This window comes from Erpetoichthys calabaricus, chromosome 4, assembly GCF_900747795.2.
Source record: "Erpetoichthys calabaricus chromosome 4, fErpCal1.3, whole genome shotgun sequence".
In the NCBI taxonomy this organism is placed as follows: domain Eukaryota; kingdom Metazoa; phylum Chordata; class Cladistia; order Polypteriformes; family Polypteridae; genus Erpetoichthys; species Erpetoichthys calabaricus.
Window position 1 is genome coordinate 11769944 of NC_041397.2, and position 22113 is coordinate 11792056.

A 22113-nucleotide genomic window follows, 5' to 3' on the forward strand; every position below is an offset into this window, starting at 1 on the left:
GCTTTTATTAAACTTGAGGATATCTTAACTCTTTTAAGGCTAATTATTTTCCCCCCTTTTGTCCCAGCGCTGAATATTTTCCAAAAAACTCAGTTTTCTGAAAAGAACACAAACCAATGGTTTTACACATTAAATAAAGTACTTATATATGACAAATGTCACTTTGTTTTATGTTCCGTGAGCCCCTACAGTATGTAAATTCCCATACTTATTACGTACCTGTTTGTCTCATCACTCATAAGCTGAAAGGCACTTTCTGGGGAAAAAAAACGCTTGAAGAAGTCGAGTGTCTGGTAATCCGTAGTGTCCACCAGTAAGCCATGTCATTTGATAAAGTCCAGTTGCCAGTTTGCCTCCATTGATCTTTGTCCGTGTAGTCCTCCTTGCCTGAACTCTGCCATAGGCATATCGCCTACACAAGCGTGTTGACAACCACGATCAGCTGGGGGCTGATCAGCTGATGCAGTTACCTATATTTCTTTTTTGATTTCCAGATCATCTGCATCACAATCGGAGTTCGGTAAGCGTCTATGCAGTCCTCCCACGCAAATATTGCCATAGGGGTGTCAGTTGCACAATCATCAAAACTGGACTTCAATATTTCAGAGTCCGATTCAGCAGAAATATGAAAAAAAAACTAAATAAATAAGTAATAAGCGCAGAGTATTTTGCTTTGCGCATTCGCTTTGCTCTCTCGCCCAATATTGATACCATTCTAGATGTTGCTTACTCTACTCTACTCTCACACACAAGGATTCAATGTCAGGTCAACGAGGCTAGCAGTCCTCCTAAGACCCAAAGAGGGTCTCCCTATAACGTAACAGTCAGTTTTATCAACGTTTACAGCTTTTTTTTTCACTCTCTGCCCCTGAAGGTCAACTTTAGTCGACATCCACCCTAAAAGTGTTAAGTGGGTCTCTGAGAGTATGATACACAAATCACAGTCATCATCTGGACCCAAACCCCCCAAAAGCACAATAACTAATAAAATAGCCAGTTGACACTGAGTGTCAAGATGGTGTGATTGGCTGCTTAAAACTCTCTGCCCTCAGATCTGCATACAGTGCCAGTGAAACATGTCATATTCTCTGTCACAGGTGAAAAAGGTGCTCAAGGTCTGATGGGACTTCCTGGCAGAAGTGGAACAGTGGGAGACCATGGCCCTACAGGAGCAAAGGGCAATACAGGGCCTCCTGGTAAGCATCTCGCCTCTCTGTTAAATGTTCAGCCTCTAAGTGTGTAGCCTTCTGTTTCTGAGCTGTCATTTCTTCTGATTGTAGGTTCTGCGGGTGAACCAGGATCTCCTGGACTGCCACCAATTCCTCCACAAGTGAAACGGGAACAGGGGGACCGTGGAAAGCCTGGATTTCCTGGACCTAATGGAGTCATAGGAGAAATGGGACAAGTAGGTCCCCCAGGGAGTCCAGGTAGAGTATCCACATGACATTTCCTTATTTTATACCGGGACACCACCGTGACATGAACGGTGGCATAGGACATGTGTCCTGTTTCCACACGAAATCTGCCAAGTCTTTATTTTATGTGGCGTCTCACCAGACAGCATTATTATAAAATTCCTTCTAAAACACATTATTATTATTACTTTAGTTAATTAAAATGGTCCTTATGAAAAGAAACATCACAGTAGAACTACCCACCGTTCACCTAAAATTGGGCCAACAGCAGCATAAAAACACCCAGCATATGCCCATGGATATTCTGTGATGTGCACCATAACCGTGTTAGTTTTTAATTAAATCTTAATATCAATTTTTGGATGTACCCCCCACCCCTTGTTTCAACAAAGGAAAAGTGGGATCAGGGCAAGTGGAATCCGTCAATGCTGGCTGACTGAAACGAGAAGCATCAGATGCTGAGTACAAATGAAAACCAGCAGCACAATATTTTGAGCCCTGGCGCCCAGTCCAGAGTTGATTCCTGCCTTGCTCCCCTATGATTGCTGGCCCTGACTAAGTGAGATAGACAGATGAACTAATGCATTAAATTAGTAAAACACACAAAATTCCATAAAAGCTCATTGCCTGTTTCTGCACATTCTAAAGTAAGATTTGTGCTCAGCTCAAAGCTGTCTGTCATAATCAACAAAAAACTTTTCGGGAAGCAAAATGTTTTTAAAAAACTTCAGTGCACATTCAGTGTAATACAGCAGATCAGCAACTTCTATAGAGAGCCAGAACTGTGGAAAGAAGTGGTAGGGAGGGCCACCATTACATCGCATTACATTTCCTATGTGGCCATTCACTTAGGATGGACAGCATTTCTATGTAAAGCCCAATCTGACATATGCCTCCATCTTTTTAGGAAACCCTGGTGCCAATGGAAAGTCTGGTGCTCAGGGAGCAAGCGGTAGGCCAGGCATACCAGGAATCAGAGGTGATGTTGGACATGTTGGTCAGCAGGGTCTCCAGGGCCTCGAGGGTAAGTTCAATCTATAATTTTTGACATTGTTTTGCTGGTCTTCCAAGTAGGCCAGTGCTGTGTCCTATTGTTGCTCTGACCTGGTGACATGGAGTGCTCCTTCTCCCTTAACTGTATATGACATGATATCTGTTACCTTTCAGGACATTCAGGCCGTCAAGGTACTCCAGGACATCCTGGAATGCCAGGCCGCAGCGTCAGTGTGGGATATCTGCTGGTGAAGCACAGTCAGTCTGACCAGATGCCCATGTGCCCAGTGGGAATGGCCAAACTTTGGGATGGATACAGCCTGCTTTACTTTGAGGGGCAAGAAAAAGCTCACAATCAAGACCTGGGTAAGAACACAACTCAGGGAGGGACTCATGAAAAGCCTGGTTTAGTGGTCACACAGGGAGGGGAGGCCCTGCAGTCCTACAATAAAGAGCAGTCACTCGCTTATGTGCGACAGCACAGAGATCACCATTTTACACTCAGCGTCCTTTTCCTTACTTCGCTTACTCCACTTGCCAGACTCACGGCCTCCTTGATGTTTGTGAAGCCCCACGATGACAAACCACAACAAGAACTCGCTTCTAATAACTGCTTTAGCCATTTGAATGCTAAATATTTCTTCTTCGTATTCAATTTTGATAGACAAAATAGGAGTGAGAAGAAAAAGCAATAACAGGTTAAAAGAAGACAGAGTTCACAAAAGAAAACAGTGCACTTTATATAAGAGCTGACATACTAATTAGAGCTCAGGGTCTCCTCACCCAGTGTAGTGCCACACAGCTCTGAAGATGGCATCTTCACATCAGCGCTTTGATAGAACTGATGCTATTATCCAGTGAGACTTACCAGTTATATTTGGTAATGTGATGGTGCCAGTCCTGCTTCATGCTCCCTCTTCTAGATTTGGGAGCCCTTGAACGCAACACCGTCAATAATGTAACATCACATTAGAAGCAAGGGGATGGTGTAAAACTGCAAAAGTGCTTTTATTAACAAAAAACAAAACCAGTGTCCAAAGTGCAGTGCCTCAAAAAATCCATAAATAAATAATCCATTATAACAATGTAAATCCAAATGTTTATAACCGGGCTAAAACCGAGAATAAAAACCTGCAGTCATTGGGACAAATGAGCCGAGCACAACTCCTTCCATGTCTCCCCTACTCACCCATGGCTCGCTCAGCTGGTGGAGACTTCAGCAGCCGTGGTCCACTCACCACAGACCCCTGACTTGGCTGCTAGACCGCTCGGGGTCGGTTGTCCTCTCTTCTTCCATCAGCATCAAGTGACTCCATGAGAACCCTAACTACAAGAGGACTATTTCATTTTATGTTAGGTAGAATGCCCAGAGGGGACTGGGTGGTCTCGTGGTCTGGAACCCCTACAGATTTTATTTTTTTCTCCAGCTTTCTGGAGTTTTTTTTTTTTGTTTTTTCTGTCCACCCTGGCCATCGGACCTTACTCCTTTCTATGTTAACTAATGTTGTCTTATTTTAATTTCTTATTTTGTCTTTTATTCTTCTTTTCTTCATTATGTAAAGCACTTTGAGATACTTTTTGTATGAAAATGTGCTATATAAATAAATGTTGTTGTTGTTGTTCCTCTAGCACACGCAGTTGTACCTTGGTTTCTAGGAGAGGACTCCACCTTGATCGTTCCCATTCTGACACATTCCATCCCTTGCTCTGACACGGGACCCCTGACTGCACTGACCTCTCTCTCTTTGTTCACTGCCCCAATGCCGCACTCTCGCTCTCCAAGCCTATCTTTCGTCCTTCTTTTTCTCTGTGTCAGCCCGTACTTGTATGGCTCAGTCGGAGCAGTGTCTAAATCACGCACCAGAGGAAGCCAATGAAGCAATTGAGAATGATCATACCCTCATGGTGTGCCTTGCCCCAATTACCTCATTAACTCCCCACGGTTCTGCGTGCACGCTCACGGAGACTGACACGGTCTAACGGATCATTTATTTATACAGCCATTCTTTTGGACTCGTTATACCACATTCCTCCCCCCTTAAGCCACCTGTTGCATGGGAATGCTCCATGCCTCAACCAACCCAGTGCAACAGGCGGGCCAGGTCAGCGGCCTGGCCCTGACACTGCACTAAAAAAAAAACGATAAAAGCACAAAAAAATCCCAAATTAAGACCAACCTAAGCCCCCTTGTTAAAACCAGGACATTAAAAGAATAAGAACTTTAAAAAGACAATAAATGCAATCAATACATTAATGTCCATTAAAAAGCTTAGTCCTTTAAAATGTCCTCCTCCGACTTGGGTCCCGTGGGTCCTTTCAAAAGTCTGACACCAATCCTGCTTGCTGTTCCGTCTCCTTTTCTTCCGTCCCCATTTCCAGCTCATCCCACCACTTCCACCATTTGTGATGGTGCAGGTCCCGTTCCATGGTCCCAAAGCTGTAAGAGGGAGCATGGAGCAGGACCTGCACCGTCACAGAATCCTGACTAAGGTCATCAAGAAGTATCAAAATATCAGTAAGAATGATGACATTTTAAAAATTATTTCACGATCCCCTTTTCATGGTGTTGATACTGCAGCCTGCATTACAAATTCACTGACAGTTGGGCCTTGTAGGCTACCCATGGCGTGGCTCGAATTGCACCCCAAGAGTACTTCTAGTATCTGATTTCTAACGTTTGGAAACATTAATCGGTGCAAGCTGTAATCTGTGGTGTCTGAAGTAGAGGGGTAACGTTTGTTGTTGAAACTTTGTTGTAGTCAGTTAAACTCTTAGGAGTCTATGATCATTTTTACCTGCAGGACAGTTTTATTCTGTGCTGTTTATTCAATGGCAGCACTCTTTAGCACTTAGGGGTCCACCACTCCCTTGATTTTTAAACCCTCAACGCTAAGTGTGCTACCGTAGTGTGTTACTTTCTTTTATTTTATTACAAGTGATTTTAAAATTACATTTCATCCCATTTCTTATACAAAGTAAGGCGCTATGACCTTACGGAGTGGGCGCTCCTCCTCCATGTGCTCATACAACCAGTAGATTACAGCAGAAATTGAATTTTGGGATGACGACTAAAGTGAAAGTTGATTGGTTTGGCTGGCTGTGGTGGCTGGTCACTGATGGGGTCTGTGTGAACGTATCAGCGCGGTGTACAAGGTCTGAGACGAAAAAAATGAGACTAACCATATAGCTCAGAAACTAAAACTAAGAGGGGAGAAACAAAGAGGTGGTTCTAGAACGTGTTCTCGTCTTGTCACAGTGAGAAAAGGCTCAACTCGATGGCATCACTCGGTACAAGTGGACGCATATTCAGATGTAGACGTTTTCTTACCCTCGTTCAGTGAACAGCAAGCTAACAACTGGAGAAATCTATGAGGTTATCTTTTCAGTCATTGACTGAGGCTTATGGTGACGAGTGCATGTCTCATGCATGAGTTTCTCAATGGCACAAATTGGTGCTCAAAGGAACTTGTTTTTTTGTTGGTAGAAGATGTGAAAGCAAAAATGACAGAGATCCCCTATAGCCTTTCAGAAAATGATCTGTGGAATTGCTTTGGACGTTGGCAGCGTTGTATGCAGCTGTGTGTCAACTCAGAAGGAAACTATTTTGACGGCGATCATAGTCCATCCATCCATCCATTATCCAACCCGCTATATCCTACCTACAGGGTCACAGGGGTCTGCTGGAGCCAATCCCAGCCAGCGATCGTAGTTCATTTTCTTAATTTGTTAAATAAAAAGACTTACAGTCTCGTTTTTTTTGTGTGTGTGTGTGTGTGTGTGTGTCAGACCTTGTATTTTCCTTTGGGCAATATCACAAAGAGCACTGCTCAGCACAGCAATGATTGTGATTTCACAATTTTTTTACTTGGACAAACCAGGTCAAAGTTCAAATCTGCCTATTTAAGATTTTGGTTGTGAGTGGATGGGAACTGTCATTTTTTAGGTGGGATGTAATGTACATTAATGTCAATGACAAGGCTATTGACTGCTACTTCAGGTCATTATTCCTGTGCTTTAATGACTACATTTTCTATTAGAGGTCAGCCCTTGCGATTAGCGGGTTTATGATTCACTGAGCTGCCCATTTGTGGGTTTGTCCTCAATAATTAAATGGAAGTTGTTTTGCAAGCTCTGCGACTTATTGCAGAAAATGGCACACAAGGCTGTAGCAGTGCTACTTAAATGGACTCCAAATCCCAGCAGCCCCAGGAGTACTGCCATTGCCACGAGGGCTGCTGGGTGAAAGATGAGGACACTAGTTATAAACGTGAGCCATAACAAGCTGGCAGGATCACGGTCATTGTTGCGTTTTTGTTTCAGTGCTTCACTGCACACTCAAATAACATTTCCATTCTCTGGATTTATGTTCGTGACCTGTGCCTTCTTGTTCATGTGATTTCGTCAGGGTCAGAAAACGTCTTTGTCTGTGGAGCTCGCCCCACTTCTACAAATCTTCATTTACATCAGCATCAAAGTAGGAAAAAACTTAACATAACTCTCAGGAGGCCATTCACTGGGGATTTCATTTCATAACCACGCCATCATCATCATCTGCATGTGCGAAACTCAGTCTTTATTGTTTTGTTCTTTGTTTTGTTAGATTTCTTTTGTTTCTGTAATATTAATCATTTTGTCATTTAATACCATGAGTATGTACACAAATTTATTATATTTTTAACTTTATAAAAAGTTACAGTTTAGTAAAGAACTGCAAAACACACATCTTTATCTCCGCAGCCAGCCTCACGCACGTGATTTATTTGAGCAGTGATCGTTCTGTCTTGCATTTCTTGCAGCTTTTTCCAATTTATTTTTTTTTTTTTTTTTACATTTTATTAATTTTGTTAAAATCAAATAACATTCCATACAAGCAAGTCAAGTTTTACAAAATTTGGGTTGAAACAAATCAACCCGCACCCATGAGAAAGAGAGCTAGGCCAGCAGAGTAAAACTTTAAACTAGTAAAAATAAGTAGATGGATAAATTAGTAAATGAATAAAAATAAATAGAATAAAAAAGAGGGGAGAGAATCCATTTCCTCAATTTAAAAGCTTATTCTAAAATGTTATTAATTAAATCCTGCCAGGTTTTAAAAAAGTTCCGCACAGATCCTCTAAGTGTGAATTTGATTTTTTCCAATTTCAAATAGTAGAGAACATCAGTTACCCACCGACTTAAGTGAAGTGGGTTAGGATTCTTCCAGTTGAACAGGACAAGTCTACGTGAGCCCACCAGACACAGCTGTGAATGGGTTAGGAGGGATTGTGACTCCAAGGCTGTCTGATAGGCATTTAAAGATTTTGGTCCAGAAGGAGACCGTGGAAGATTGTGGGTTCGCTTCCCAGTTCCTCCCTGTGTGGATAGCGCTTTGAGTACTGAGAAAAGCGCTATATAAATGTAATGAATGAAATGAATTTAACTTGGTGCATGAGGCCCAGTGAGGCTGGAGCTCGATTACGTTTTTTTTTTTTAGAATGTACAGTAATCACGGACTCAAAAAAGTATTTGAGGATTTTTGCATTCATAAGGGTCCTGCACCTGTAACCCCCACGAATCTCAAGGGATTACTGTATTTGTTTTCTTCAGTTTGAATGCATACTGAGTTGCAAGTATTTCAGTTACATGATGTACTCTATTGGGTATTAAAAATGGCATTGAATTTGAATACTTTTTTATGTGCCATATTGAAGTGGCAGATAAAGAGATTCAGTCAGGAGGCTGGAGACTGAACCAGAGACATCCTAACACTAGCAGGCCATCGCACTCACGAGGAGGTCACATGTGGCTGCCTTAGTTCACATAACGTAAATCTTTCAGCCATTAGTGAATATATCAGTGAACAGTGTATCTTTTTATTGTGATTCTTATGCAGTAGTGAAATGTATTAACTTCCACAGCGGGTGGGCAAAACTACTCACTCGGTAACACATCAAGGTGGTCTGTGGCGGGCAATGGAGGCTTCTTTGTTTATGTTCAGCTACATGTGAATGTGGTCATCATGCAGCATAAAGTTTGTCATCAGGCACTTTATCATATCAGATGGTCAAACTTAATAATTCTTTGCATTTATATAGCGCTTTTCTCACTACTCAAAGCCCTCAGCAGTTGCAGGTTAAGGGCCTTGCTCAAGGCCCCAACAGAGCAGAGTCCCTATTGGCATTTACAGGATTCAAACCGGCAACCTTCCGATTGCCAGTGCAGATCCCTAGCCTCGCCATGTCACGATTTTCGGGGGGGTGGGAGGTGTCGCAGCACAGTGGTAGCACAGGATTCAAGTCCCACACATTCCTTGCACAGTTTGCATTTTCTCTGTGTGGTTTACCACCTCACAGTCTGGAGAGATGAAGGTTAGGTGGAGTGGTGATGATGAATTGGCCCCTGATGGGTGTGTGTGTGTTCACACTGTGATGGCTGACACCCTGTTCCGGGATTGTTCCTGTCTTGTGCCCAATGCATCCTGGGATAAGTTCCATCTTCCCCATGATCCTGCTCTAGATAAGCAAGTTTAGGAAATGGATGGATGGATGGATGGATGGATGGATGGATGGATGGATGTGACAAATGAGCTACCAGGACCGCTTCATCAGCCAAGTTCTGCCTTCTTTAGTTTGTTTCAGTGGCTAAACTGATCATTTTGTACTGTCACCAAGTGGTTCATAGAGGGGTTTCCCTGCCACTGTGAAGTGTCCTCATTGCTGGACTCAGAGACGATGCTAGTAAGAGAGGCTGCTGAGCTGGGAATCTTACTGTATTATGTAAAAGAAGCACTAAGGTGTAGTGTGGGTGGTGGGACACGTTCTGCTCCACTTCTCCTTCACATTGTTCTTCTCTTTATGTAAGTAATGTCCATGGCTTTTCTCTGATTTCTCTCGCTCTGTCTTTCTAGGATTGGCAGGATCGTGTCTCCCAAAGTTCAGCACCATGCCATTCCTGTACTGCAACCCTGGAGACGTCTGCTACTATGCCAGCAGAAATGACAAATCCTACTGGCTGTCCACCACCGCCCCCATCCCCATGATGCCAGTGGAGGAAGACCAGATTAAACCGTACATCAGTCGGTGCTCAGTGTGTGAGGCCCCTTCACTTGCCATCGCTGTCCACAGCCAGGACATCACCATCCCTCAGTGTCCTGTAGGCTGGCGCAGCTTGTGGATCGGCTATTCCTTCCTAATGGTGAGTGCCTCGCACATACAAGTACAAGGACATCACAGTAAGATGGCTGCCAATTGGGGAAGTCTTAAGATGGGGAGAGACCCAGTCAAGGGTGTGGATTTAGTCAATTTCTTCAGATCAGATTTGACCAAGTCTTGTGTTTGAAATTAGGAAGAAATCCCCAAATTTCATCTGTTCAGCATGAGAGGATGTGACTTTTATAACATTTCCTAAGATTAACAAATAGTGAGAAAAAAATGTAAATATCCCATAATTTGTACATCTTATATTTATACTTCTTAAATATAACTATGACGCACCATTTGACTTTTATGGAGTGTGAACTACATTTAAAGAACTTTGCTCACAACCCCAAAAAAAACCCACCAAAGTGGCATCTGCTCTACAGGCTAAGATGGCCAATCAATATAAAATAGGACTGGGTCAAAGAGTCACACATGCAGGGTCCCCATAAAGGGCTGTCAGAATCAGGTCAAAAAAATACCCAGAAGGCACCGCGTCAGACCAGAACTCGAAGACATTGAATTAGTTCAGTTGTCTCTTGCTTGGGGTGCCGCCTTTCGGTCTTTTGAGGACTCGCACGTGGCACTTCATGTGACTGACTGGTTACAACACTGCACTCCTTTGTGTCCCTTAAACCGATGTCACATTACATGACTTCTAGTCTGAGGGGATATCAAACCTGACTGACTACAGGCCCTGATCTCCTTGCCTGGAATGGAAATCACAGAGTTTTTCCAACTGCATGACGACATTTCCAAAGTATCGCAAGCTCACAATAACTTGTTGACTCGACGGAGCTGCAGCTCGTGTGAAGGATTTACAGGTATGGAGAGTCCCAACACATACAACACGAGACGTCAGACAGACGAGCCCCTAAAACACCCACTTTTCTTAATCATTGCATTGAATGCAGCCACATTGTACTCCTGGCTGAGTGCTAATTGATTCTCAAGTCGCACATAAACATGAGGCACGTCTGCGGCTTAAGACAAAACCAGGGTGGGTCACAGAGTGGTCCGAGTCAGTCACTAGTGATGTCACACCACATAAATCGAGGCATTAATCGCTAAGATTACGTAATGAAGTGCTGACTAAAGATCACTGGAAAAGTAAGTAATGTGACATGGCCTTTAGGGGGTCTTGGGTACAAACGAGATTATGTAGTGCTGTGGGAGACACTGCAGGCCTCCTTGGAGCCCTTAACCCTCCTGTGGGGGGCGCTTGCTCTCTGGGTATGTATTCTTTTTTTTTTTAGAAAGGCAGCACCTACTTGAACCTGTAGATATCGTACGCCATGGAGGAAATATTAAGACAAGAGAAATATGGAACAAAAAGAGATTTACATTTAATTTGCTTTAAAATTCATCTTTCACTCCCAATACACACCATAGTTTAATCATTTACTCGTACAAATCAAGGCTGAAGAGAAGGCAATCATCATGCAGTCCTTCTGGTCAGTCCTGGTTCGGTGGAGTTGAGAAGTTATTCTTGTTGTAGATGGCTTCTGGGTAGAAGTCCCCTGATGCCCCGATAAACACCCACACATTTAGCATATTCAGTGACAAGTACCAGGTCAAGGTAACCACTAGCTGAGCTACTTGTGTATGCTATACGTGGACTGGGCTCTTCTAAGACCCCCAGCACAACACACCTGCCCTAATCACTTGTGGCCTCTGTCTAATGGTGACCAGTCAGGCCTGCTTTAATCTACTGAGCTCCCTGCCTGAAGGAACTTCGCTTGTTCCATAAATCACAACATCAGGAAGTCATTTTTCAATTCCGGTTCCTGGCCGCCTCCTTGTTCCTCCATGGGTGCTGGTAAGAACCAAGGTTATTATAGTTAACAAAAACTAAAATTAAAACTGAAACTATTATTAAAAAAAACATTTTTGTAAACTGAAATAAAATAACAAAACTGAAATGAAAAACTAAAACTAAACAAAAATTATTAAAGTAGCTGGAAAGACTAACTGAAATATATTTTAGTTTTTGTTTTTGAATGACGTTAGTCTTTAACCCTTGTAACTTTTAACTCTAAAACAGAAAGTCACCCGCCATGAACTGCCTGCATATATTCATCCAGTGAACGGCGGCTGGTGACGGAGGGCGGCTGTTCACACAGCATTGGCAGTGACAGAGTGAGCTGACTACAGGCACGTAACACGTGTGAAATAGGAAACGATTTACGTGCCGCCTTTCTTTGCGCTTCTTGTATATCAAGATGTAATTGAAACGCCTGAAATCAGAATGTGCTGCTCAACAAAACGTTTACCATATGGACAGAAAAATCACGAGTGAGTAACGTTTCAGTTTATTTCTCAGGTGCCCACGTTTTGTTGATAGTAATTCACCTGCCACTTTGCACAGGAGAAATCCTTTTTGAAAATAAAACAGTGCTGATCAAGAGAGACTGATGGTAATCATACAAGATCAGCAAATTGTTACTGACCCAGTCACTTTTGCTTTAATAAAAGTCATTTAACAACAAAGCGATACAAACCTCGTAAACTTCCAGAGTTGGCTTTCTCTCTGCTGAACTACAGGTAGGTAGGCGAAGAGAGTCTGTCAACTGATGAAAAACGAAACCTACTAATGTGTTTTTGTATTCATTCTGTATTTATTAACTAGGGGGTTCGCCCCCAGCTCAATTCATCACCAAACCCCCCGGCTTGCGCTACATACCAGCCACTTGTTAAGAGGTGGGCTGAACGCACCCCAAGGAGATGCAGTCGCTCCTCCAAGATCCCCTCTTATACGGCGAGACAATGGGAAACAAATAGTTTTTTTTTTTACCTCCTCTTTGCTCAATCAGCTGCTGGTTTACTGTGTCACGTGATCTGCACCTCGCGCAGCACTTCGAGCATTTAAAAGCCTGTGCAGCAGCTGTCCTACTCTTTGTCTTTTAATTTCTGGCCCCGGGCCTGGTTAAATCTCTTGGCACAAACTCTCGTCTCATGGGACATGAGTTCTTGATATTTTTTAGTTTATAATTTTAAAACAGAATAAGAATATGAAAATCTAACAACATCACATTAAAGTTCAATAAACTCTGAAAAGAATGATACCAAACATATATATGTAGTTTTTAAAATAAGCCCGATTTAAAGCGTGACAAAAAAGGTCACATAAAATCGTTGCACAAAATTGCACTTTTAGGGTTAGGACTTTATATAAAGAGAGGAGATTGGTCTTTTTTTTTAGTTTATATTCACAGCTTAAAATACCTGATATTGTGAAAATAATCCAGCAGCAGAATTATGCTTTAAAATATTTGCCCATCTTTTTTCAATTTTTCTCTCTCTCAATCTTAAAACAGATAGTTGAAATATCGTATTCTTTTTGTTCTTGATATCAGCCATATCATACAGTCATGTGAAAAAGTTTGTGAGCCCCTCTCAGCCTGCATAATAATTGACTCTCCTTTCCACAGTAAAGATAACAGTGGTATGTCTTTCATTTCCTAGGAACATCTGAGTACTGCGGTGTTTTCCGAACAAAGATTTTTAGTGACGCAATATTTAGTTGTATGAAATTAAATCAAATGTGAAAAACTGGCTGTGCACAAATGTGGGTCCCCTTGTCATTGTGCTGATTTGAATGCCTGTCACTGCTCAATGCTGATTGGTTGGTTGATGAGCTCGCTAAGCCTTGAACTTCATAGCCCGGTGTGTCCATCATGAGATATAAAGGTATTTAAGGTGGTCAATTACAAGTTGGGCTTCCTTCCCTTTGACTCTCCTCTGAAGAGTGACAGCATGGGATCCTCAAAGCAACTCTCCAAAGATCTGAAAACAAAGATTGTTGAGTCTCCTGGTTTAGGTGAAAGCTACAAAAAGCCATCTCAGAGGTTTAAACTGTCAGTTTCTGTAACTGTAAGGAATGGAATCAGGAAATGGAAGGCCACAGGCACAGTTGCTGTTAAACCCAGCAGGTATGGCAGGCCAAGACAAATACTACAGGAGCGGCATATGAGCAGGATTGTGAGAATGGTGACAGACAACACACAGATCACCTCCAAAGACCTGCAAGAACATCTTGCTGCAGATGGTGTATCTGGACATCGTTCTACAATTCAGCGCAATTTGCACAAAGAACATCTGTATGGCAGGGTGATGAGAAAGAAGCCCTTTCTGCACTCGCGCCACAAACAGAGTCGCTTGTTGTATGCCAATGCTCATTTAGACAAGCCAGATTCATTTTGGAACAAAGTGCTTTGGACTGATGAGACAAAATTGAGTTATTTGGTCAGAACAAAAAGCGCTCTGCATGGCGGAAGAAGAACACCACATTCCAAGATAAACACCTGCTACCTACTGTCAAATTTGGTGGAGGTTCCATCATGCTGTGTGGCTGTGTGGCTAGTTCAGGGACTGGGGCCTTTGTTAAAGTCGAGGGTCTGATGAATTCAAACCAATATCAACAAATTCTTCAGGATAATGTTCAAGCATCAGTCACAAAGTTGAAGTTACGCAGGGGTTGGATATTCCAACAAGACAATGTCACCAAAACACAATTGGAAATCTACAAAGGCATTCATGCAAAGGGAGAAGTACAATGTTCTGGAATGGCCGTCACAGTCCCCTGACTTGAATATCATCGACAATCTATGGGATGATTTGAAGCAGGCTGTCCATCACATTGAACTGAACTGGAGAGATTTTATATGAAGAATGGTGAACAATACCTCCATCCAGAATCAGACACTCGTCAGAGGCAATAGGAGGACAGCGTCTAGAGGCTGTTAGATTAGCAAAAGGAGGCTCAACTAAGTATTGATGTCATATCTCTGTTGGGGTGCCCACATTTATGCACCTGTCTCATTTTGTTATGATGCATATTACATATTTTCTGTTAATCCAATAAACTTAATGTCACTGCTGAAATCCTACTGTGTCCAAAAGGCATGTCAGATATTAAAAGGAAGTTCAGCCAATGAGAAACAAAAATCCAAAGAATTAAGAGGGGTTCCCAGACTTCTTCATATGACTGTACATATTTGCATATCAGGGATTTTTCCTGCCTTACATCCTAACCTTTTGGGTGGGCTGCAGGTTTCCGGAGATCCTGCTCTGGATAAACAGGTTCATGTCCTGTACAGTATCTCTTGTCTCGTTTTGTGCCCGTCCATACACCGATTACCTGCTCTTGCTCTGCTCTTTATGGGTTTACTGTTCTTATGGTGGGCTATTCAAGTCTTCTGTCTGAATGTGACACAAAACTAAACTCCATAGTAGCTCTTTAACCAGACCATAATTACTAAAACTAATAGATATAAAAATAAAATAGAAATGTCTTTGTGAAATTCAAACTAAAAATATACAATGAAGGAAAACTAAAACTAAACTGAATTTCCAAGTAAGGTCAGAAAAAATATAGAAATAAAAACTAATATCAAAAGGCAAACTACAATAACCTCGGTAAGGACTCACAACAGCCCAGATGTTTGAATGGAAAGATGGGCCGAGGAGTTTGACCAACGACTGGCCACGTGGTCTCCGGCCACAAGCGAGCAGCCCCGTCACAGTGTACTGACTTTGCTTCTCTTGTTTCCTTTCAGCACACGGCAGCAGGTGATGAAGGTGGTGGCCAGTCTTTGGTGTCACCTGGCAGTTGCCTCGAAGATTTCCGCGCCACTCCCTTTATCGAGTGCAATGGAGCCAAAGGGACCTGCCACTTTTTCGCCAACAAGCATAGCTTCTGGCTGATGACGATAGATACCTCCTTCCAAACAACTTTCACCCCAGAAACTCTGAAAGCCGGTCAGCTTCTGTCTCGGATAAGCCGCTGTCAAGTGTGCATGAAGAACCTCTAAGGTCCGCGGTGGCCGAGTCTTCACATGGTGCTTATTTAACTTATTACCTCTGTGAAAGCAGCGGGCCGAACTCTAGGGCGCCCAAGCGAGTGGCACTAATAATGAAGGCTTGTAAGACGAGTTTCGCTTGGCTCCACTTGCCGTCATCTTGCTTCATTCTGCTCCTTGGTTCATAAGTGCCATCTCTGCAGCTCCCACAAGTGCCAATGATGTCTCAATTTTTATTGAATTCCGCAAATGAGAAGGGTGGCATACAGGGTCTTCTTTTTCAGCATTGCCCATCACTGTTATCTTAACTTGTGTATTCACCAAGCATAATTAGATTATAAAAACAAACAGAAACCAACCTGTAATGCTCATCACGTTTAGGGTGCCACCACTTTTACCAGGCGTACAAGACAAGTGTGCATCTCTGCTGCTCGGTACGCATCTCAGTTATTTGTGCCTGGCACACGCACTGCATTGATGAGGTGCCAATCCAGTCTGGAATCTCCCGTCTCTCACAGTTTAAGCTCCTAGGGAGACATCTCTGGAGAGCCAGGTGTGCCACCACGGGCCTCTCAGCATTCCAACCTAGTGCCCTTCTCAATGACCACTCCTACACAGTAATGCCATCTGTAGCCCTAACTACCCACCAATTTAGTATTGTGTAGCTCTGAATGCTCACTGCCGTGTCGCCTTTGCTGCCTGCTTCACCACTGCCAGCTAGTGCCCGCTCAATGTGCTTTATCACCATAACCGCTCCTAGTCCAAAGACTTGCTAAGTAACATTAATGACACATAATAGCGCTCAGTGCCCACTGCTTCAGCAATGAAGCCAATGCTTTTAAGAAATGGCAACAAGTGCTGTCACCGTTCTCGTCACTTTCGGACGGGGTGCCATCTCTACAGCAGTGATACCCACAGAATGGCAGCCTCGGCAGCGGTGAGGCGAGTGGTGCCCAGTGAAAATGACTGCCATGACATGTCAAATTTAAAGTGGGTGTTTTTTGTGCTGGCTGGTAAAGGTGACCCTGGGGCACAAGCCCACCCTTGTCTTGGACCTCCCTGCCCACTTGCACTCATGGGAGCGCAGTGCTTATGGCCAACAGTCAAGCTGGTCACTCGCTCAGGTTGCCTTTTCCTTGATGCACTGAAGAGTATTTTGTAACCTTCATTTCTAGATTGATTTCCGAGTGCGCTTTATCGAGGTTGTAAAGTCGCCAGGCTTGCCACCACCCGCTTGTCTCTATGGACATCTCTGGAATTCTCTCTTTCATATTAAATTGAGTTGTTGTTTTTTTTATACATTGTCACTGTACTAAATAAATTACTGTTGTTTAACTCCTTATCTGTTGTCTTCTTCACTAACTGAGTGTGAAGGCAGGAGGTGTTTTATGCCACAAGATGTGGGCACCACCCTTCAGCAGGATCAGGTCAACAAGATCGAGGAGTCCTGCTGTTATAGCATGTTGTGCAAAGCAGACCCCAGAAAGCAAACTGTGCTGTGACAGTCCCCAGCTGTCACCATACCCATCCTGTACTAAAAGAGCACACATCAATGCCAGCGATGGGCATCTCAGGAGCGTTTCGGCAATGGGCACGGCTAGTCTGCCAGAATGGAACTTTAAAGGCAGCAACCCCACAAGTGCCATCATAACCACTGTGTGTGAGAAGACTGAGGCACGGTGGCACTTGTGTCCTAAATCTGGTGACAACAGAAATTCCCCCCAGATTGGCGCACGGAAGTCTACTGAACAGAACACAACCACAGCTTTACACAGTGGACTCGGAAAGTACTGAGACCCCCTTCATCTTTTGTACACTTCATTGGGTTTTTAGATTTAAATTTACAGTAAATGGCATTTTTGCCTAACAGCCTACACCCAGTAAACCAAAGTGACAAAGTGAAAACATTTTAGGAAAGGTTTACAAATTTATTAAAAATCAAAAACTGAAATGTCTCCTTCCCAGAAGTACTCCAGTGGAGTCCTCCTGTGGTGAATTGAACTTATTGGACATCATTTAGACAGACGCCACACGTGTACCTGTGCATAGAAGGTCCTACAACTCACACTGCATGCCAGGGCCAAACAAAAAAAAAAAACGAGCCATGAAGTCCAAGGAACTCCCTGCAGACCCCCAGGATCAAAGTGTGGTGAGGCACAGATCAGGACAAGGGGATCAAACCATTTCTAAAGCTTCGAGTGTCCCCAGGAGCACAGCGGCCTCAGTCATTGTGAAATGGAAGACGTTTGGAACCAGCAGGACTCTTCTAAACTAAACTGGAAACCAGACGAAAAAGGGCTTCGGTCAGGGAGGTGGCCAAGAATCCAACAGTCAACCCTAACAGAGCTTTGGAAGGCCTCTGCTGAGATGGGAGAACCTGTCAGAGGGACGGCCATCTCAGCGGCACTCCTACAAAAAGGACACTGCAGTGCTGGAGAAAGTCCAGAGAAGAGCGACTCGGCTGAATCAGTGGCTACAGGGGACGAGTGATGAGGAAGGATGAAAAGAGCGGAGCCTTTACAGGAGATGAAGAGCAGACCTGATTTGAAGTGTTTAAAATGATGAAGGGAATGAGTCCAGTGGATCGAGACGGTGACTTTAAAATGAGTTCATCAAGAAGACAGTTGGAAACTTGTGAAGGGTAAATTTCACACAAACATTAGGAAGTCTGCGGTGGGCTGGCACCCTGCCCAGGATTTGTTCCTGCCTTGCGCCCTGTGTTGGCTGGGATTGGCTCCAGCAGACCCCCGTGACCCTGTGTTAGGATATAGAGGGTTGGACAATGACTGACTGACTGACATTATGAAGTTTTTCTTCACACAGAGAACCACAGACACTTGGAATAAGTGACCAAGTAGTGTGGTGGACAGGAGGACTTTAGTTAAGGTTCTACTCAGTTTATAACACACTGGTGAAGCCTCATCTGGAGTCCTGTGTGCAGTTTGGGTCTCCATAAAGACATAGCAGCACTAGAGGTGGTCTAGAGAAGAGCAACTAGGCTGATTCAGGGCTACAGGGGATGAGTTATGAGGAAAGATTCAAAGAGCTGAGCCTTAAAGAGATGAAGAGGAGACCTGACTGAAGTGTTTAAGATTATGAAGGTAATTAGTCCAGTGGATCGAGACAGTGACTTTAAAATGAGTCCATCTGAAATATTACAAGTAGGAATGTGTGATAAGAGTACACAATGGGAGGTCTGAAAATTGAGAGTCCACCTTATGAGAAGGATTTAGGAGTCATAGTGGACTATCAGCTGTTAGACAGTGTTGAGAAGCCATTAAGAAGGCTAACAGAATGTCAGGTTATATAACGCCTTGATGTGTGGAGTACAAGTCACAGGAGGTTCTGCTCAAGCTTTATAACTAACTGGTGAGACCTCATCTGGAGTCCTGCGTGCAGTTTGGGTCTCCAGGCTACAAAAAGGACATAACAGCACTAGAGGGGGTCCAGAGAAGAGCAACTAGGCTGATTCCAGAGCTACAGGGGATGAGTATTGAGGAAAGATTAAAAGAGCTGAGCCTTTACTGGAGATGAAGAGTAGACATGATTTGAAGTGTTCAAAATGATGAAGGGAATTAGTGCAGTGGATTGAGACGGTGACTTTAAAATGAGTTCATCAAGAACACGGGCACAGAGTTGGAAACCACAGACACGAGGAGTAAGTGACCAAGTAGTGTGGTGGACAGGAGGACTTCAGGGACCTTCAAAGCTCAACTTGATGTCATTTTAGAAGAATTCAGTGGACAGGACGGGTGAGCTTTGCTGGGCTGAATGGCCCGTTCTCGTCCAGACTGTTCAGATGTGCAGATGCAGTCAATAGTTTTTGCTTGAGATTTCAGCACAGATTTTAAATGTCCATCAGGCACTTCTTTGACTAACTGTATGTTTAAGAATCTTAGACAATCGAGTCCTTACATCAGACAACTACATGACGACATCGACTGATGCAATTTTTATCCCCCCCACCCCCATCTCCTGAATTAGAATCTTCAGTCTATGAAAGTTATTTCAATTCTATTTTTAACCACACAATACTGTAAAATATTAAAAAGCGCCTATTTTTTATGTACTCTACTAATACATGTAATGATATTCTCTTGTGGTTGTTACTTTTGAATACGACTGTCATAAAAACAAACATTTAACACACAAAACTGTGATAACCGCGTCTCTGATGAAGCGGCTAGAAAATGTGGAAATGCCTCGATTTTCAAAACAGCACATGAAGTCTCCAAACACTGCAGGCCTTTAGAGACTTGTCACAACTGTAGGCTAAGCTACCAGTGTCATTTAAATTAAAAATACACAACTAACTTAAAGAATGAAATCCAGAATAAAGTTTATCAAGATTATTTAGGCCAAATGGCGACTCTAATAATTATTAATAATTATTACGCTGGTCAACAAGCATTTTGCTACTGGGATTCTTTCACCTGTACTTTAACAAATTTCACTTGCTGACTCCAAATCTGTAAACCGTTTTCGTCCAGCAGCACGTCCCGTTTTTTAGTTATGATGTTCCAGGTCTTGGACAACTAGGGTGACTGGACAGTAAAGGCGATGCGTTTCACCATTTATGACATAAGTTTGGTCTCGAGAAAAGTGAAGCTACACTGGGCTGATAGAAATCCTTCATGTCACCTGTGTCACGTGGTGTCCCTCAGGTTCAGTTCTTGGGCCGTTACTCTTTCTACTTTATATGCTCCCTTTGGGTCAGATTATTCACAGACATGGCCTTCTACTGTTATGCAGACGATAGACAGTTATATCTTAGGACAGACTCGCCTGCCAGCACACTCACTGACCTTAAGCTATGGATGGAAAATCACTCTCTCAAAGTTAATGCTAATAAAACTGAAGTGTTACTGGTCGGCCTAAGGCACCCAACTTCTGTGTTTCTGTTGATGTCAAACTTGTTCCTGTTGTCAGAGATCTTGGTGTTTTGTTTGATTCATCACTTGACTTTGAGCTACACATTAGGTCTCTTTCCAGAATTCCATTCTATCATCTCCATCACTTTGCTCACCTCCGTCCATTTCTGTCCTTTAATGATGCTCAGACTCTGGTTTGTTGTTTGTCATGATGTCTCGTATTGATTACTCTAATTCCCTCCTCATCAGCCTCCTGCAAAATCTACGTGGAGGCTGCAGTACATTCAGAACTCCACAGCCACTCAAAGTGTTCTGCTCACGTCTCCCCCATTCTTCACTGGTTACCGGGCCGTTCAAGGATTAAATTCAAGATTCTGCTTCTCACCTTCAAAGCCTCCATAGCCTCTACGTCACTCTCTCTGGTCCTTACTGTCCCACACACCCTGGGAGGCAGGCAGCTCCGTCAGTGCTGTGGCCCCTCAACTCTGGAACGCTCTTCCTCAGTCTCTCAGTTTGCTCCTCTTTCCACACTTTTAAATCTCAACTGAAAACTTTCCTCTTCTATCAACTTTTGTCTTCTGTGTAATTTTTAAAATTTTTTTCATTTTATTGAATTTATTAAAATCAAATAACATTCCATACAGTTTTTTTTTTATTTACTCTGTATGTAAAGTGACACTGGGTTTGTGAAAGGCGCTCTATAAATGTAACTTATGATTACCGCGCTTCTTGTTGTCTGGTACAAATCTTGTCATTTATATTTAACCCACTGCCTATTGTCCAAATAACTTGACATTTTGCACACTTACTCACTTCTGATGACAATACATGAATCAATAATCCGTTTCATTAACTGAAAAATTAATCCCTGTTAATTAAGAAATGAAATTTTCATATGAAGGATAGTTCAAGATTTCACCAATAGATGGCGGTAGTAACAACTAGAAATATTAAAGGAAGTGTTAAAATATTGATTACAAAATTATATTAAAACAAACCCAAGAGTAAAAAGTTGAAAATATATATTTGTTTGTTTGTAGCTGGAGATCCACAAAGGGAGAATCACATATCATAAAGTAGTTTTTATTCCTGAGCTTGTACAGTATTTAATGTACTAACACATGCAAGTTTTAGTACAATGTGTATGGATTTGAGTCCAAAGTAGAACTGCTCAAGTATGGAGGATGACGTGTTTTTATAGTCAGTTTCCAGAAAGTGACGTCATCACAGGATAATGATTAGACACACAGGAATCAAAGGCAATATACAGCAAAATAAGGGGAGGGGGTAGGTTGAGTGTTGGGGGGGCAGGTAAAACCACACTTAATATATATAAAGTTAAAAAGTGTACTAAAAAGTAAAAAATAAGTCTCTCATACATCACTTGTGGGCGCTTTTCAGCAATCAATAAAATCTTAGCCAAAATGCCCACACTTATTTTACAAGTGATGTAGGAGACTTATTTTTTTTTTACTTTTTAGTACACTTTTTAAATTTATATATATTAAGCGTGGTTTTTAAAAAGTATTTTATATATATCTATACACACACACACACACACACACACACACACACACACACAGTGGGGCAGAAAAGTATTTAGTCAGCCACCAATTGTGCCAGTTCTCCCACTTAAAAAGATGAGAGAGGCCTGTAATTTTCATCATAGGTATACCTCAACTATGAGAGACAAAATGAGGAAAAAAAATCCAGAAAATCACATTGTCTGATTTTTAAAGAATTTATTTGCAAATTATGGTGGAAAAAAAGTATTTGGTCACCTACAAACAAGCAAGATTTCTGTCTCTCACAGACGTGTAACTTCTTCTGTAAGAGGCTCCTCTGTCCTCCACTCGTT

At 42.6% G+C, this 22113-nt stretch overlaps 1 protein-coding gene across 3 annotated transcripts in view; it reads left to right on the forward strand.

Moving 5' to 3' along the window:
* Positions 1 to 16724, forward strand: part of col4a2 (collagen, type IV, alpha 2) — a 266524-nt gene extending 249800 nt beyond the window's left edge. For all 3 annotated transcript variants that reach the window (XM_051926298.1, XM_028799203.2, XM_051926299.1), the window contains 6 exons: positions 1098 to 1196; positions 1281 to 1427; positions 2323 to 2439; positions 2583 to 2774; positions 9295 to 9581; positions 15142 to 16724. In XM_051926298.1, the coding sequence (XP_051782258.1) occupies positions 1098 to 1196; positions 1281 to 1427; positions 2323 to 2439; positions 2583 to 2774; positions 9295 to 9581; positions 15142 to 15396 (1097 nt within the window). In that variant the 3' untranslated portion in view covers positions 15397 to 16724. The remainder of the gene's footprint in view (positions 1 to 1097; positions 1197 to 1280; positions 1428 to 2322; positions 2440 to 2582; positions 2775 to 9294; positions 9582 to 15141) is intronic.
* Positions 16725 to 22113: the final 5389 nt, after the last annotated feature.